At 39.5% G+C, this 14936-nt stretch overlaps 1 pseudogene and 1 gene segment (V, D, J or C); one reads left to right on the plus strand and one right to left on the minus strand.

Annotated features, from left to right (window-relative positions):
* Positions 1 to 6995: 6995 nt before the first annotated feature.
* On the minus strand, positions 6996 to 7578 carry LOC102501299 (immunoglobulin kappa variable 1-5-like). The segment is given in 2 exon segments: positions 6996 to 7387; positions 7511 to 7578. Coding segments are annotated over 2 exon segments (447 nt in total).
* Positions 7579 to 8627: 1049 nt separating this feature from the next.
* On the plus strand, positions 8628 to 14835 carry LOC106735743 (high mobility group protein B3-like; annotated as a pseudogene).
* The last annotated feature ends 101 nt before the right edge of the window (positions 14836 to 14936 follow it).

A 14936-nucleotide genomic window follows, 5' to 3' on the forward strand; every position in this document is an offset into this window, starting at 1 on the left:
CAGGTATCGCATTTTCAATGACCCCTCTGGAAGACAACTGTTTATAGCAGAGATAGTGTAAACGGGAGAGGGGGAGAGGGCTGAGGGTCAAACATAGAATAAAAAACATAGATATATATGTATACATATGTATGAAAGTAGAAATGGAATATTATTGGTGATAACATGCTTGATTAAGACACTATGCAGTGTATCCTAGATGGGAAACTACATTTAGTGTGTTGTGATGATGCTCAGGGAATGAGCGTTAGGTAATATAATATATAAAAAAAAAAAAAAAGTTGCAGGAGGAAAAAAAAATACACATTTGATGACTGCAGCGAGCTGTATGGGCACAGCTGGGTACTACTTTATAGTATGTTCATTCTACTCACTGGGATTTATGCCTAAAGTCAGACTTGGGTTCATGTATAGGTATGTGTCAGCTGTGCTAGCTATTGGATATATTTATACTAATTAAGTTCATTGGCAGAACAATTGAATGGGGGGGGAGGCATGGAGGGCAACCATGGATGCCAGGGACAATGGGTGAGGAGGATAGGACATAGCAGAGGGTGGGGGATGGGGAATCAAGGATGGCAAAACAAAAGGCAAGGTATGCAGGACATAAGAATTGGAAAATTATTTGCTGAGAACATGTATGTTGATGTGCATGATTGAGCCAATGCACAGTGTATTTTGGATGGAAAATTCATTTGTGTGTTGTGATGGTGTATAGTGAATTAATGTAGAAAATGAATAAATTAAAAAAAAAGAAATGTATTTTCCAAATTGTCTGCCAAGGTACCCTGAAGCACTGCAGCAAACTATGGGATATTTGGAATTCGTGAGGGAATCACAGTATCACTTGTCAGACACCATCCAAACCCTTAAGTTGTTGGACCTACTTATTATTAGGAATCTCTTTGGGATTTAAAAGGCACCATGACAAATAACTTAGACACAAAAGTATCCTAAACTGAGAAAGTTTGGAACCTTAGGTTTAAAATCTCAGGTGTGGAGTAGGACCAAGGTAGAGAGATGCTAATCTTGAGAAATTTATGTTTTAATGTATGAGACACATGTATGCAGTAAAGGATTAACCTTGGCCTACAGCTCCTAGGCGATCACCTCTAAGCCTTTGGAATGCCTTGCCAGATGAGTGCCTTTGTTTAACCTGGAGTCCTAGGGCCATGTCACATAGTCTGTGCTTGCAATTTGATTATGGTATAGGCCTTGAATTGTATGGTAGCAGTTTGACCTCTGGAGGCCCTAGAAACTAAGGTCAGTAATGTGTGTGTTCAGTAATGCCCACATTGCTGAACCCCCAAAACACCTGGACGCCGAGTCTTGGGTAAGCTTCCTGGTTATCAACAATTCGTGCATGTTGTCACACATCATTACTGGGAGAAATAAGCATTGTCTATACAACTCCACTGGACAAGAATGACTGGCGACTCTGTACCTGGTCTCTCCTGTTCTATGTACCATTCCCTGTTGTTGATTTTAATTTGTGTCCTTTCCCTTTAATAAATTCTAACTGTGAGACCAAAAAAAAAAAAAAAACCAATCTGAACTCCTAGAGATAAGACAATAATACAGGAAATCAAGACCTCCCTCAAAAGTATTAATAGTAGACTGGACCACGCAGAAGACAGAATCTCGGAGTTAAAAGAAAAAAACCCTTAACTTAGGTAAAAGCACCAAAAATAATGAAAAACTAATTAAAAAAAATAAGGACAACATATGAGAAATACTAGATACTATGAAATATTCTAATAATTGATATTTCAGAAGGTGAAGAATCGGATAAGGGCATAGAAGGTCTATTCTATGAAATGCTTGCAGAAAACTTCCAAACCTAGAGAAACAATCAAATATCCAAACCCAAGAAATGCAAAGGTCCCAAAATAGAATTAATCCAAGAGGTTATCCTCTCCACAGCACATCATAGCCAGAATGACCAAAATCACAGATAAAGACAGGATACTAAAAATGACAAGAGAAATGGCGAGTTACTTACAAAGCCTATCCCAACAGGCTAACATTGGACCTCTCAGCAGAAATAATGCAAGCAAGGAAAGAATGGGAAGATATATTCAAAGTGTTAAAAGAAAAGTAATTTCTACCAAGATTATCCACCAAGATTATCTTTCAAATGGGAATAAAAGATAAAAAATATCCTCAGATAAACAGAGCCTGAAAAAATTTACTAACACCAGACCAGCTCTTTAAGAAGTTCTGAAGGGAGTGCTGTACCAGGAAAACTAAAGGGAGACAAAAATAAGAGCATTAAAAAACAACCAAGAAAATGGCTAACATAATGGTAGGGACTAGTCCAGAAGTATTGATAATAACATTGAATATTAATGGATTAAATTCTCCAATCAAGAGACACAGACTGGCTGAATGAATTGAAAAACAGAAACCCTCTATCTGTTGCCTATCGGAAACACACCTCATGGATAAAGCTATACATAGACAAAAAGTAAAAGGCAGAAAAAGGTAGTCCATGCAAATGGAAATCAAAAAAGGGCTGGAGTGCCAATACTAACTTCAGACAAAATAGGCTTTAAGACCAAACCTTCAAGAAGAGACAAAGAAGGACATCATAAAGTAGTATAAGGGCTAATTCATCTAGAAGGTATAATGCTCAAACCACTTCTCACCTCAGGCCTTTTCTTTCTCTTGCTAATTTCAGAAGCCATTTTAAATCTGAGCTGTGTCCTGGTGAGTTCAGGGACCAAGAAGACTAAAGCTATGCTCTAAACCGCTTCTTCTAGCCCCCCAAAATACTCAGACAGGGTAGGGTGACTTCTGTCCTCTATCTGTCTGTCTCTCTCTCTCTTAAAATTTTTTATTTATTATTTTCTTTTAATTTTCAAACCTCATCTTCTCACCTTAAGTCTTTTTCTATTGATAATTTCATAAACCATTTTAAATCTGAGGTGTGCCTCACATGTTTGCATGGCATGCTAGTTTGCTGCATGGTTTTCTTTTCTCTCTCTCTCTCTGTTTTAGTTGTTTTTGTCTCATTTTTTTTTCTTTTGCTTTTTTTTATTCTTTAACCTTATTTTCCCACTCTGTTCTTCAGTCTCCACACACTGAGTGTCTTGACAGGCCTAGGTGCACAGTAGCCAAGCATCTGAGTACTTTTAGAGTCACTGAAATCCTCAATGCTTATTCAACCTTCTGCTTTAAGAAAGAAACTTCCTTTTATAAATCTGAACTCATAATCTTTCTGTGGATATCATGTTGCAAAACATAGTAGAGAAGAGATTTTGTCACAGAATGACCAGAAACCACCACAAAAGCACAAGAATTATGAGAAACCAAGAAAGTATCTCTCCCCTAAGTGAAAAGAACAATCCTTCATCATCCACAGACAGTACAGTGGAACTCATGGAAATGTCTAATAGCTAATTCAGAATATTCACAGTGACAAAAGTAAATGAGATACAAGAGCTGAGAGACAATGACCACCAGAAGATGCAGAAGAAAAGAGACAACGAGTTCCAGGAGGTGAAGAAGTTCTCACATGATCTGAAAGGGGAAATACACACCATAAAAAAGAATCAAATGGAGCTGTTAGAGATGAAGGCTACAAAATCACCTCACACGAAAGTATTAAAAGCAGATGAGTCCATGCAGAAGATTGAATCTCAAATATTAAAGGAAAAACCGCTGACCTAGGGGAAAAAAAAAAAAAAAAGCAGAGAAAATAGCCAAAAAAAAAAAAAATGAGAATACTATATGAGAAATACTAGACACCATTAAGTGCCCAAACATACGGATAATCAGTATCCCAGAAGGTGAAGAAACTAATAAATGCATTGATAATCTATTCGTGAAATCCTGGAAGGAAACTTTCTAAATCTAGAGAGGCATTCAAATATCCAGACCCCAGAAATACAAAGGACCCCTAATAGAATCAACCCAAGAAGATCTTCTCCAAGGCTCATCATAGCCAGACTGGCCAAATTCATAGATAAGGCTAACATTAGATCTCTCATCAGAAACAATGTAAGGAAAGAATGGGAAAATATATCCCAAGTGTTAAGTAAAAAACAGTTTCAGACAAGAATACTATACCCGACCAGATTATCCTTCATATGAGAAGAAAAAATAAAAGCATTCTCTGATAAACAAAACCTGAAAGATTTTACCAATGCTGGACCAGCTCTTCAAGAAGTTCTTAAAAGAGTGCTTTATCAGGAAAACTAAAGGCACATATACAGAAATAAGAGAGCAAAAAGGACAAAGAAAATGATCAGTTTAAAGCTAGGGACAAGAAATATCAATAATAATGCTGAATGTTAGCTTCCAGGATTTAAATGAAAAGATCGGACCACAATAATACCGCAAATTCAATTCAACAGAAGAGAAATTAAGTACATAAGACTGAACTGGTGAAATAGAATTTTATGACTTGAGTAAAACATTACTGATTTGTTCTTTACTATACTTTGTTTTCCCAATTTAAGGATTTTGCTTTTTTTTTCTGAGCTATTGGTAGGTTAAGCAATTTGTTTAAATGCTTTTTCTTCATTTTTTTTTTTGTTTCTTTAAATGGAAACAAACTTTTCTCCCTTCCTGACCCCTCTGAAATTGGAAAATACTTGAGAGTATTCTTATTTTGTGGCAGAATGGTTACTTGCATGAGTTCATTAATACCTGTCACCTTGAATCAGAAATTGGAAATACTTATTACTGGTCAGAGTTTTGACTGGAATGTCATATCTGAAGATTAAACCAGGAAACTACAGAACTAAGTAGATCTCAAGTAACCCAACAGAAGCTTTTGGAAAGATGGCCTGGCACCATGAACAATTCTGCCTGGCAGAGAGAATTAGAGAAGCTACATAAAATAATTCGTACCATAAAATAACCTGGACTTTTCCAGTCCAGCATTGTAATCAGTAGAGACTGTAAAAGAGCAACCACAACCAGAGGATTATTTGGAGGAAAACTTTGAAGAAAAAGAGATTGATCTTTGCTAGCAGATGGTATATCACAGAATACTTGGCAGGCAGGGCTTAATTAAGGTTCATGTGTGAATTATGTGCTGGGTGTTTGCTTTTCAGCAGTTTAAATAGTTGACATGAAAATATTTTATCAAAAATTATTAAAACAATACTATGTCTGTTGTTATAGACAACAAAATTATAACAAATATTTCAAACATCTTTAAAATTCACGTTTTTGAGATTTTGAAAGTTATTAACTCTCAAGAACTATGGAGTATGAGCAAAAATTTTTTGATATGTAAAGCAAATGTTTGTGGGAAAATGTAAAAATAAATAAAAGATTCAAAACTAAAGAAAGCCAATCGAAGCTCTTGGAAAGATTGCCTGATTCCATAAACAGTTCTGCCTGGCAGATAAGTAAAGAATATCTCCTGCTGACAGGTCCTTAAAGGCACAGTCAGCTGGTGAGTTCCTGACTTATCTTAGTAGCCTTTTAAAGAGTCTAATCAGAAGTTCCTTATAAAAGGTTCCATCAAAGTAGCTATATCAATGAGTATTCTTATGGGGCTTTGTGCAAATAACAGACCAGATTGAGATTAAACACTTTTTTTTTTTTTGGCAAATGAGTTAGTTTATGATTTTTGTTGTTGTTGTTGTTGTTAAAAGGAGGAATGGAGAGAGAAGAAAATGTTTCAGAAGAAAATTACAGCATACTTGCTATTAGATTTTAGCTCTGTCCATATTCAATTTTTGAGTTTTTAGTATTTACCTACTTTTTGAACAGAAACTAAACTTTTTCCCGCCTTTAAGTCTTAAGCAAATTTGTCTTAACTTTGTTTATTTTGATTCATTAAAGCTTAAACTGCTTTTCTTGGGAAAAAAAACATACGACTGGCAGGTAGCCCAGTGGTTAACGACACATGGGCAACCATGGTTCGAATTCCGGAACTGAAGGCTTTCTCTCTCTCTCTCTCTCTCTCTCTCTCTCTTTCTATCAGTTTTAAAATAATAATAATAAATAATGTTAAATAAATTAATTCTTAAAAAGAGAAAAAGCATATATAATAATACCAAACTAAAAACAGTGCAAAGAGTGAACAGGTGGGGAGCAGGGAATCACGGGGGAATAAAAGAAAAACATTTAACTGACACAAAAATGGAAAATTGTCTGCTGATGATAATGTGAATGATAATGTCTTTAGGACCAGCAGTTGGCATAATGGCTATGTCACTGGACTCCCATGTAGTCAACTGCAGTTAGAGTCCCAGACCCGGTGGCTTAAACTCATACCAGGCATGTGTGTGTGTGTGTGTGTGTGCTCAAGATCTCAACAGGAGAATGGAGGAGAAGAGATTGTGGCAGGGGATTTTCACTTTCTTTCCTCACTTTCTGTCTCTCTGTCTCTGTCTTTCTGGTGAGCACACACGCCCTATGGCAAAAAACTCTCAAAAAAATTGGTGTTATTATTCTTTTGTTCATGTTATTCCAACATGGATGATTGAAATATTAAGGTACACACAACTGTTGCTTCTGACAACTTGAAATCTGTTGTCTCCACTGAAGGTTGTGTGGCTACATCTACACAACACTTAATCTAGAAAAATGTTCTTCCTGATTTCTAATCGCAACTCAGACCACCAGTGGGACTGTGCCTTTTGACTGAGGACCATGCACTTAGGCAGTCTATGTTTATGATAGCAGATGTGCTCTGAATTCTACATAGAAGAACACCAAAGAATCCCTCCATTTGAAGCATCTTCTTCCCTACCCACTATAATCCCAGGCCTTTGAAAGACTGTTGTTAAAATATTAATTTCCTATATTCAAAGTATTCCTTCTTGGAATATATTGAACAGTTACTCTTTTTCCATGTAAACCTTGACTGTCACCATAGCACAGACTCCCAGGTGGAACAATCTCTGAAATCACAAGGGTCATTATCATGACTGTGCTGCCAGGGCTGAAAGACAGGATGTTGGAGAATTTCCCTGGTCCTTCTACCAAAACCTTACAGTGACTGTAAGTATGGCTGCATCTGAGAAACACCCTCAACCGATGGAGGCCACAGAAGGAGCAGCTGGCTCAGCCCAGCTCACACTTCTACCTTCCTGGGTGGTTTGTGTTTGGGTTTGTAGCACTGTGGGAGGGGCACTGCTATACTGTTGACAGTAGTAACTTCCAACATCTTCAGGCTCTAAGCTGCTGATGGTGAGAGTGAAATCTGTCCCAGACCCACTGCCACTGAACCTCGATGGGATACCAGTTTGCAAACTGGTTGCATAGTAGATCAGGAGCTTAGGAGCTTTCCCTGGTTTCTGCTGATACCAGGCTAACCACTTGCTAATGCTCTGACTCGCCCGGCAGCTGATGGTGACTCTGTCTCCTAGAGATGCAGGCAGGGAGGAGGGAGACTGGGTCATCTGGATGTCACATTTGGCACCTAAGAGTGGAAACAGAAAAGCAAATATCCACACGGTTAACCGTGATATGAGAGGACTTCCCTGAAGGGCCAGCAGCACTGACCCCACTGTCCTGAGTGAATCCTCGGGTTCTCCTTCCTTACCTGGGAGCCAGAGCAGCAGGAGCCCCAGGAGCTGAGCGGGGAACCTCATGTCCATGTTGTGTCCTGATGGGGACTGACCCTGCACAGGCTGTGACCAGCCTATTAATAAGTCTTTAGACTGTGGGCTGTGCCCTGGGGACATGCATATGAGCAGCAGGTGGTGGGCAGGACTGGGTGCAGCTGCAGGGCTGGTCATCTCAGAAACTCAGCCCAGGCCCAGGGTCCCAGGGGTCCCAGAACCAGGCAAGGCAACAGATCTGTTTAAAGAGAACGTGTTTCCCCCTGGGGGGCCACAGTGCAGAATCTGTCTGCTATCCTGTAAGTAGTATTCGTGTTGCTCTTTTGTTGTCATTGTGCATTTTTTTTCTTTTATGATTTCTTATTTACATTTAATTGTCGTACATATCCATAACACAAAATACGTTTTTCCAAAGTTTGTCTGTTGTACATGTCACTCTATTCAAAATTCACAACATGCTAGTTTTGTTCTTCACCTAAAAAAGGGTTTATCAGATATGGCACCACCAGAGAACCTGCGAGAAAGTTACCAGCTTCTTGTTTTTGGTAACTGTGTCCATTACTGAGGCCAGAGAGGCTCCCTCTATGGTTGAATCTTGAAGTCTTGGTATAATAGCTTATCAGTACTATCAGCCAGAGATGCAAAGAAGTACAAGACAAAACAATGAAACAAAACAAGTAGAAGAGTCGTCATTCATAAGGAAGAACTCAGAAACCGAATATCTGCCAGCACTAACCTATCCTCTCCAGCTAAGACTTGTGTTCTTCATCTGAATGTTGTATCTGCCACGTCACTCTAGACCTATCAACATCAAGGTCTTCCTACATGTCTGTAATATGTCTGCTGGCTTTCTTGCGCTGCGTGCCATTCCACATATAATGCTGCCTGTTTCCAAGTTCCTCAGATTCTCCCCTGTGCCCTTCAACTCTCTTAACCAAAGCCATTCTCTTCAGAAGCTGAAATTTTCCCTGGACTATTACTCACCAACCCTTGACTCTACTGTGTTCTTTAACCTGCTTGGTACCCCATCACCAAATCTCTTCCAGTACCTAAGGAACACAGTTCCCAAAGGCTAATAAGTTCAAGGAAAAACTCAGCATGGATGTTGAACTTGAGCAGGGTAAGGAGGATGTCTTTACACGTATGTGAAGCTGGCACAAGGTGAATGGGGCATCCACCTGGGCGTTGGCTCCAAGCAGGGATCTCAGAGGGAGCAGAGAGAAAGTAGCACACAAATGTCATTTGTTCCTTTATTATCTCTCCCTCTTACTAAATGAAAGCTCTGTGATGTCATAGGTTCTTCCTGAATTGTTCAAAAATGCCCTCTGCCTAGGAGATAGTTATATTGTGTTCCTATATCCTATTTTGGAAGTTTGGGAAGACATGAATGAAGAACTGATCTATCAAAATGAGGGAGTTGAAGCTATTAGGTCATTGGGAAAGTCATGATGTATTTGTCTATGTTTTTCTATGCAAAAATGCATCGTGACTTTCCAAACAAACTAGTATTTCATTTTTACCCCAGGAGAAACTGTGGCACTTTAAGTCTGTTAATGACGGAGGGACTTGAAAGGACTCAAGATGTAATTTAAGAAAATGTTTGTTTCATTTTTCTGCAGGTAGGCTATGAATGACAAACAGCGTATGTCCCCATTCCAATATATACCAAATGTCTGCACTCTAAGGCAGAAATTGAAAGATTCGAAGACAAAAAAAAAAGAAAAGTAGAGGTGACAACTGTGGATACCAGAGACTGTATGGGAAAGAGATGGATCATGAGGACTGGATGGTAGATGCTCAGAAAAAATAATTTAACAGACACAAAATGTAAGATTCTTTGTTGAAAATGTATGACAATATTTATTTTTATTAGTATCATTTATTATTTTTATACATTCAATCATTATACATCACTCAGTTTGTAAAGAGATTTTACCCAACATGATATATGCCACACAACAGACAAGTTGATACTACTATACACGTCATCACCAGCAGGCAACAAATCATATCTGTGTAACACAAGTGTCTTCTGCATATTTTCCCAAATTTTCCCTTCTTGCACTAAAAAACTCCCACTCTCCTTCCACTTTGTCCCCAGTGTCCATAGTAATTTTTAATGCTTTTATGTCCTCCAGTCTTTCAGTCTCTACCCTAGAGTGCAGAAAGTCCATATATGTGAAGTGGAGACATACGCTGTCTCTGTTTCATAGCCTGTCTTGCTTCACTCATTGATAGATCTTCCATGTTCATCCACTTTCTATCAAAAGCCAGGCTCTTGGGAACCAGCAGTTAGCGTAATGGCTATGTCGCTGGACTCCCACATAGTCGACCGCGGTTCACGTCCCGGACCCGGTGGCTTAAAACTCACGCTGGGCGTGTGTGCGTGCGTGCCCAAGATCCCGAGAGGAGAATGGAGGAGAAGGGATTGTTTCATATGCTTTTGGCTGTTTGTATATCTTCCTTAGAAAGTTGTTTATTCAGGTCATTTCCCCATCTTTTAATTGGGTTAATCATTTTCTTTCAGGTAAGCTGCTTGAGTTACCTGTGTATTCTGGCTATCAGTCCCTTATCTGAGGCATAGTTAACAAAAATTCTCTCCCATTCTGAGGGTTGTCAATTCACACTAATTGCTATGTCCTTTGCTGTGTAGAAACTTCTTAGTCTGATGTAATCCCACCTGTCTATTTGGGGATTGTTGCCTGTGCTTTGGGGGTCTTGCTTAAGAAGTCTGTCTGCCCCAGTGTCTCCCAGAGTTTCCCCAGTGTTTTACACCAGTAGTTTCATATTTTGTGATCTTAGGTTGAGATCTTTGATCCACTTTGAGTTGACTTTTGTTAATGGTGACAGATAGGGGTTCACATTCATCTTTGTGCAGGTGGATACCCAGTTTTTCCAGCACCATTTGCTAAAGAAGTTTTCCTTTTCCCACCAGATTGACTGGTACCCTTTGTCAAAGATCAGTTAGCTGTATATTTTTGGGTTTATTTCTGGGGTCCCTATTCCATTAGACTTCATGCCTGTTTTTTGTGCCAATACCATGTTATTTTGATTATCACTGCTTGAAATATATTTTGGGGTCAGGAAGAGAGATGCCATCCACTCCACTCTCCTTGCACAGGATGGCTTTGGCAATACGTGATCTTTTATGATTCCAGACAAATTCTATGATTGTCTTTTCTAGATCTGTGAAGAATGTCTCTTGTAATTTTATAGGAATTGCATTAAATATGTAGATTAATTTGGGTATGATTGCCATTTTGATTATATTAATTATCCCAGTCCAGGAACATTGGATGTCCTTCCACTTTTTTGTTTCCTTTCCAATTTCTTTTTTAATATTTTCATAGTTTTCCTTACAGGGGTCCTTAACTTTGGGTTAGTTTTATTTCTAGGTATTTTATACTTTTGTGACTATGATAAATGGGATTATTTTCTTCAGTTCTGTCTCTGTCTGTTTGTTGTTTGTATATAGAGATGCTAAATATCTTTGTAAGTTAATTTTATATCTTGCCACTTTACTGTATGCATTTATTACTTTGAGAAATTTCTTTGTGGATACTATTAGGTCTTCTATGTATACAATCATGTCATCTACAAACACTCATTTCAACTCTTCTTTACCTATTGGAATGCCTTTTGACAATATTTCTTGATTTGAATCAATACATGTGTTATACAACACATGCATGCTTTGGCAGACAATATTGTAGGACAGTAGGTGGTGTGTAGGTTAAGGTGGCTGAATACCATGTGACTTGTAGTTTGAGTTCTGGACCCGGAGGCTTGAAAAACACAACAGGTACATGTGAATGGAAGCCCAACATCCCAAAAGGAGGAATAGAGAAGAAAGGATGGTGGAGTGGCCATTCCCTAGAGGGGTGTGTTGATTTGAATGAATGCATGTGTTATACAACACATGCATGCTTTGACAGACAATATTGTAGGCCAATAGGTGGTGTGTAGGTTAAGGTGACTGGATCCCACATGACTGTCTGTGTGATTTGAGTCCTGGACCCAGCAGCTAAAGAAACACTCTGGGAGAGTGTGCATGTGTGCCCAAAATTCCAAGAGGAGAATGGAGGAGAAGGAATTAATCAGGGAGAATGTTTTTCTCTCTCCCTTTCTCTCTCTCTGTCTCCTTCTAGTGAGTACATGCACTCTATAACAAAATTTAAAAGAGAAAAGGTAAAACTATATTGTACACCATAAAGATGTCCAACAATTAAGTGTAAATAAGAAATTAAAAAATGAGGGATCTTGTGGAGGCATCTAACACTTTGTGCCCTGCACCACCCAGACTAGCAAGCAATACACTGAGGATGGCTAAAGGTGACCCCCAAGAAACCAAAGGGCAAGATATCTGCTTATGCCTTCTTTATGCAGGCCTGCAGAGAGGAGCATAAGAAGAAAAACCTGGAGGTCCCTGTCAATTTTGCAGAATTTTCTTTCTTTCTTTCTTTCTTTCTTTCTTTCTTTCTTTCTTTCTTTCTTTCTTTCTTTCTTTCTTTTCCTCTTCCTTCCTTTTGTTATAGGGTGCATGTGCTTGCCAGAAACACAGAGAGAGACAGAGACAGAGACAAAGAGCAAGAAATTACCTCCCCAGGGGGATGGCCACGCCACAATTCCTTCTCCTCCATTCTCCTCTAGGGATCTTGGGCACACACACACACACGCCCAGCATGAGTTTAAGCCACCGAGTCCAGGACTCCAACTGCGGTCAATTACATAAGTGTTCAGTGACATAGCCATTACGCTAAATGCTGGTCCCAATTTTGCAGAATTTTCTATGAAGTGTTCTGAGAGCTGGAAGGCAATGTCTGGGAAAGAGAAGTCAAAATTTGTTGAAGTGGCAAAGGTGGATAAAGTACAGTATGATCAGAAAATGAAAGGTTATGGGCCAACTAAGCAAGGCAAGAAGAAAAAGGACCTTAATGGCCCCCAAAAGGTCATCATCTGGACTTTTTCTATTTTGTTTAGAATTTCACCCCAAGATCACATCCACCAACCCTGGCATTTCTACTGGAGATGTGGCAAAGAAGCTGGGTGAGATGTGAAACAACTCAGGTGCCAACGAGAAGCAGCCTTACATCACCAAGGCCGCAAAGCTGAAAGGAGAAATATGAGAAGGATGTTGCCGACTATACGTCTAAAGGCAAGTTTGATGGCACAAAGGGTCCTGCCAAAGTTGCCAGGAAAAAGATGGAAGAGGAAGATAAAGAAGACGAGGAGGAGAGGAAGGAGGGTGAATAAAACCTGTTGCTCTGTCTCCTTGTGAATACCTCAGTGTAGGGGAGTACCACAATCACACCTCTCTTAGCGGCCTGTCTATTGCCCTCATTAGGTTTAACTGCAGAATTTGATCACGATCATGTTGAGTCTCAAAGTGCCCTAGAAACTGTCAGTGGTTTACATGAAGTGGCCATAGGTGTCCGGAGCACCCTGAAACTGTACCAAAGTTGTACATATTTCCAAACATTTTAAAAATGAAAAGGCACCCTCATGTTCTCCTCACTCTGTGCACTTTGCTGTGACAAGGCATTTAAAGATGTTCCTGACTTTTTTTTTTCTTTGAATTTGCAAAGTGGTGATAACTATATGGATACTGGCTACAAACCCTCGGTTATCAACTGTACATATCTCTGGTCTGTAAAGAGGACTAAACCACCGCGACACGCTCTCCATGCTCCTCATTAGGTAGAGGCTGCGGGAAGGGTGCCGGTCGGAGGAGCCGTGGCTCAGGGCGTGCACTGGAAGCTGGACCTGTTCACTCTGTTATAGCCTCCTTGCAAGTGTCAAAGTGTCTTGTTTTGTCCATAGTGACCTAGCATTCTGCTGCCATTCTTAGCTGTAAAAAAGGGGAGTCAGTTGGCATGAGAAGGGTTTGGATTTTTGCTTTCTTAGTTAAGTGTGGTAGTTTTAAAACTTTATTTTAAGCAAACTATAGAACTCTTTATTGTCAGCAAAGCCAAGAGCCACTGCCTCAATGAAGCTTAAGAACCTCTGTACTTAACGTTCTGTTATTTTTTTTGTATGTGTAGAATGCTGAAATGTTTTTGAAGTTAAATAGACAGTATTACATTTAAAAAAAAAAAAGACAGAAAGTAGAAAATGAAGTAAAACTAGAAAACAAACAAATAAGGAACACTTGGCCTAAATAATAGTGACAAGGTGCTTCATAATACCTTGAGGTATTCATTTTGATGAGGTGGCTCATTTTCAGATACAGTGTTTGTGCTGAAGGAAATACCAGAGGTCTGGTTCAGATGTATTGAGGTGACTATGAGAAGTCCATGAAGAACCTAAAACATCTGTTTAAAACAAAGTCTGAGATAGCAACATAATTTGTGCATTGCATCCTCATTCTATCCAGGGACATGATACATTCTGTATTTGCCCTTCATTAAGTTCTGAAATTATGTACTCACAAACACATGTATTCTAGCACAAAGGTAATTTATGTTTTCAAGTTGATGGAAGTTCATCTGAAAATGCACAAATGATTTTTAAAATATTTAATATGAGGAAGCTTTGTTGGCCCTAATTGAAAATTACAGTTTTCAGTTGGCTTTTGAGTCTCTGCAGGCATAACTCACATTCCCTGGGGTAATGATATTTTCACGCCCTCTTTCCATTGCTTGTCTTCACAACTCATTGCACAGGCACGTTCTTTCATATTCTCTGAGGATTTGCTGACTCTCTGAGGCTCCTCAGGCCAAGGCTGCTTGCTCAGAGTTATAGGAATGGGGTTTCTCTGGAGATGTGCCCAAAGTTTATCACAGGGTGAACAGAGCAGATGGAGCCACCACCCCAACTCCTCATCTGCCTGGTGTTCCATATCTCAGGTAAGAGGTTTACATGAATATCTTTACAAAATTGAGGGGAAAAAAGATTTTGCTATGAAGAGTGAAAAAAAAGTGCATCTTAAGCAGTATCCTTTATGATGAAAACTAAACCTATATATTTTAATATATTAGCGATGTATTGTCACTTCCATTCCTGCTGCAGGTGTCTTTGGGGATATCACAATGACCAGTCTCCAGGCTCCCTGGCTGTGTCTGCAGGAGAGAGGGTCACTATCAACGATAAGTCCATCCAGGGTCTTTTCTCAAGCTCTAGGAACAGGAACGCCTTAGCCTGGTGCCAGCAGAAACCAGGACAAGCTCCTAAGCTGTTAATGTATTGGGCATCTAGCCAGGCATCTGGGGTCCCTGACCAATTCAGTGGTAGTGGGTCTGGTAAAGATGTCACTCTCACCATCAGCAGCCTCCAGCCTGAAGACATGGCAGCTTACTCCTCTCAGTAGTATCATAGTACTCCTCCCACAGTGTGTCACCCTCAGACACAAACCCCCTCCCCGAGCCTGTGGGTCAGTCCGTCTCCACTGTACCAGCAGTTTCTTTCCTG

Source organism: Tupaia chinensis, unplaced genomic scaffold (genome assembly GCF_000334495.1).
Source record: "Tupaia chinensis unplaced genomic scaffold, TupChi_1.0 Scaffold000511_1, whole genome shotgun sequence".
In the NCBI taxonomy this organism is placed as follows: Eukaryota; Metazoa; Chordata; class Mammalia; order Scandentia; family Tupaiidae; genus Tupaia; species Tupaia belangeri.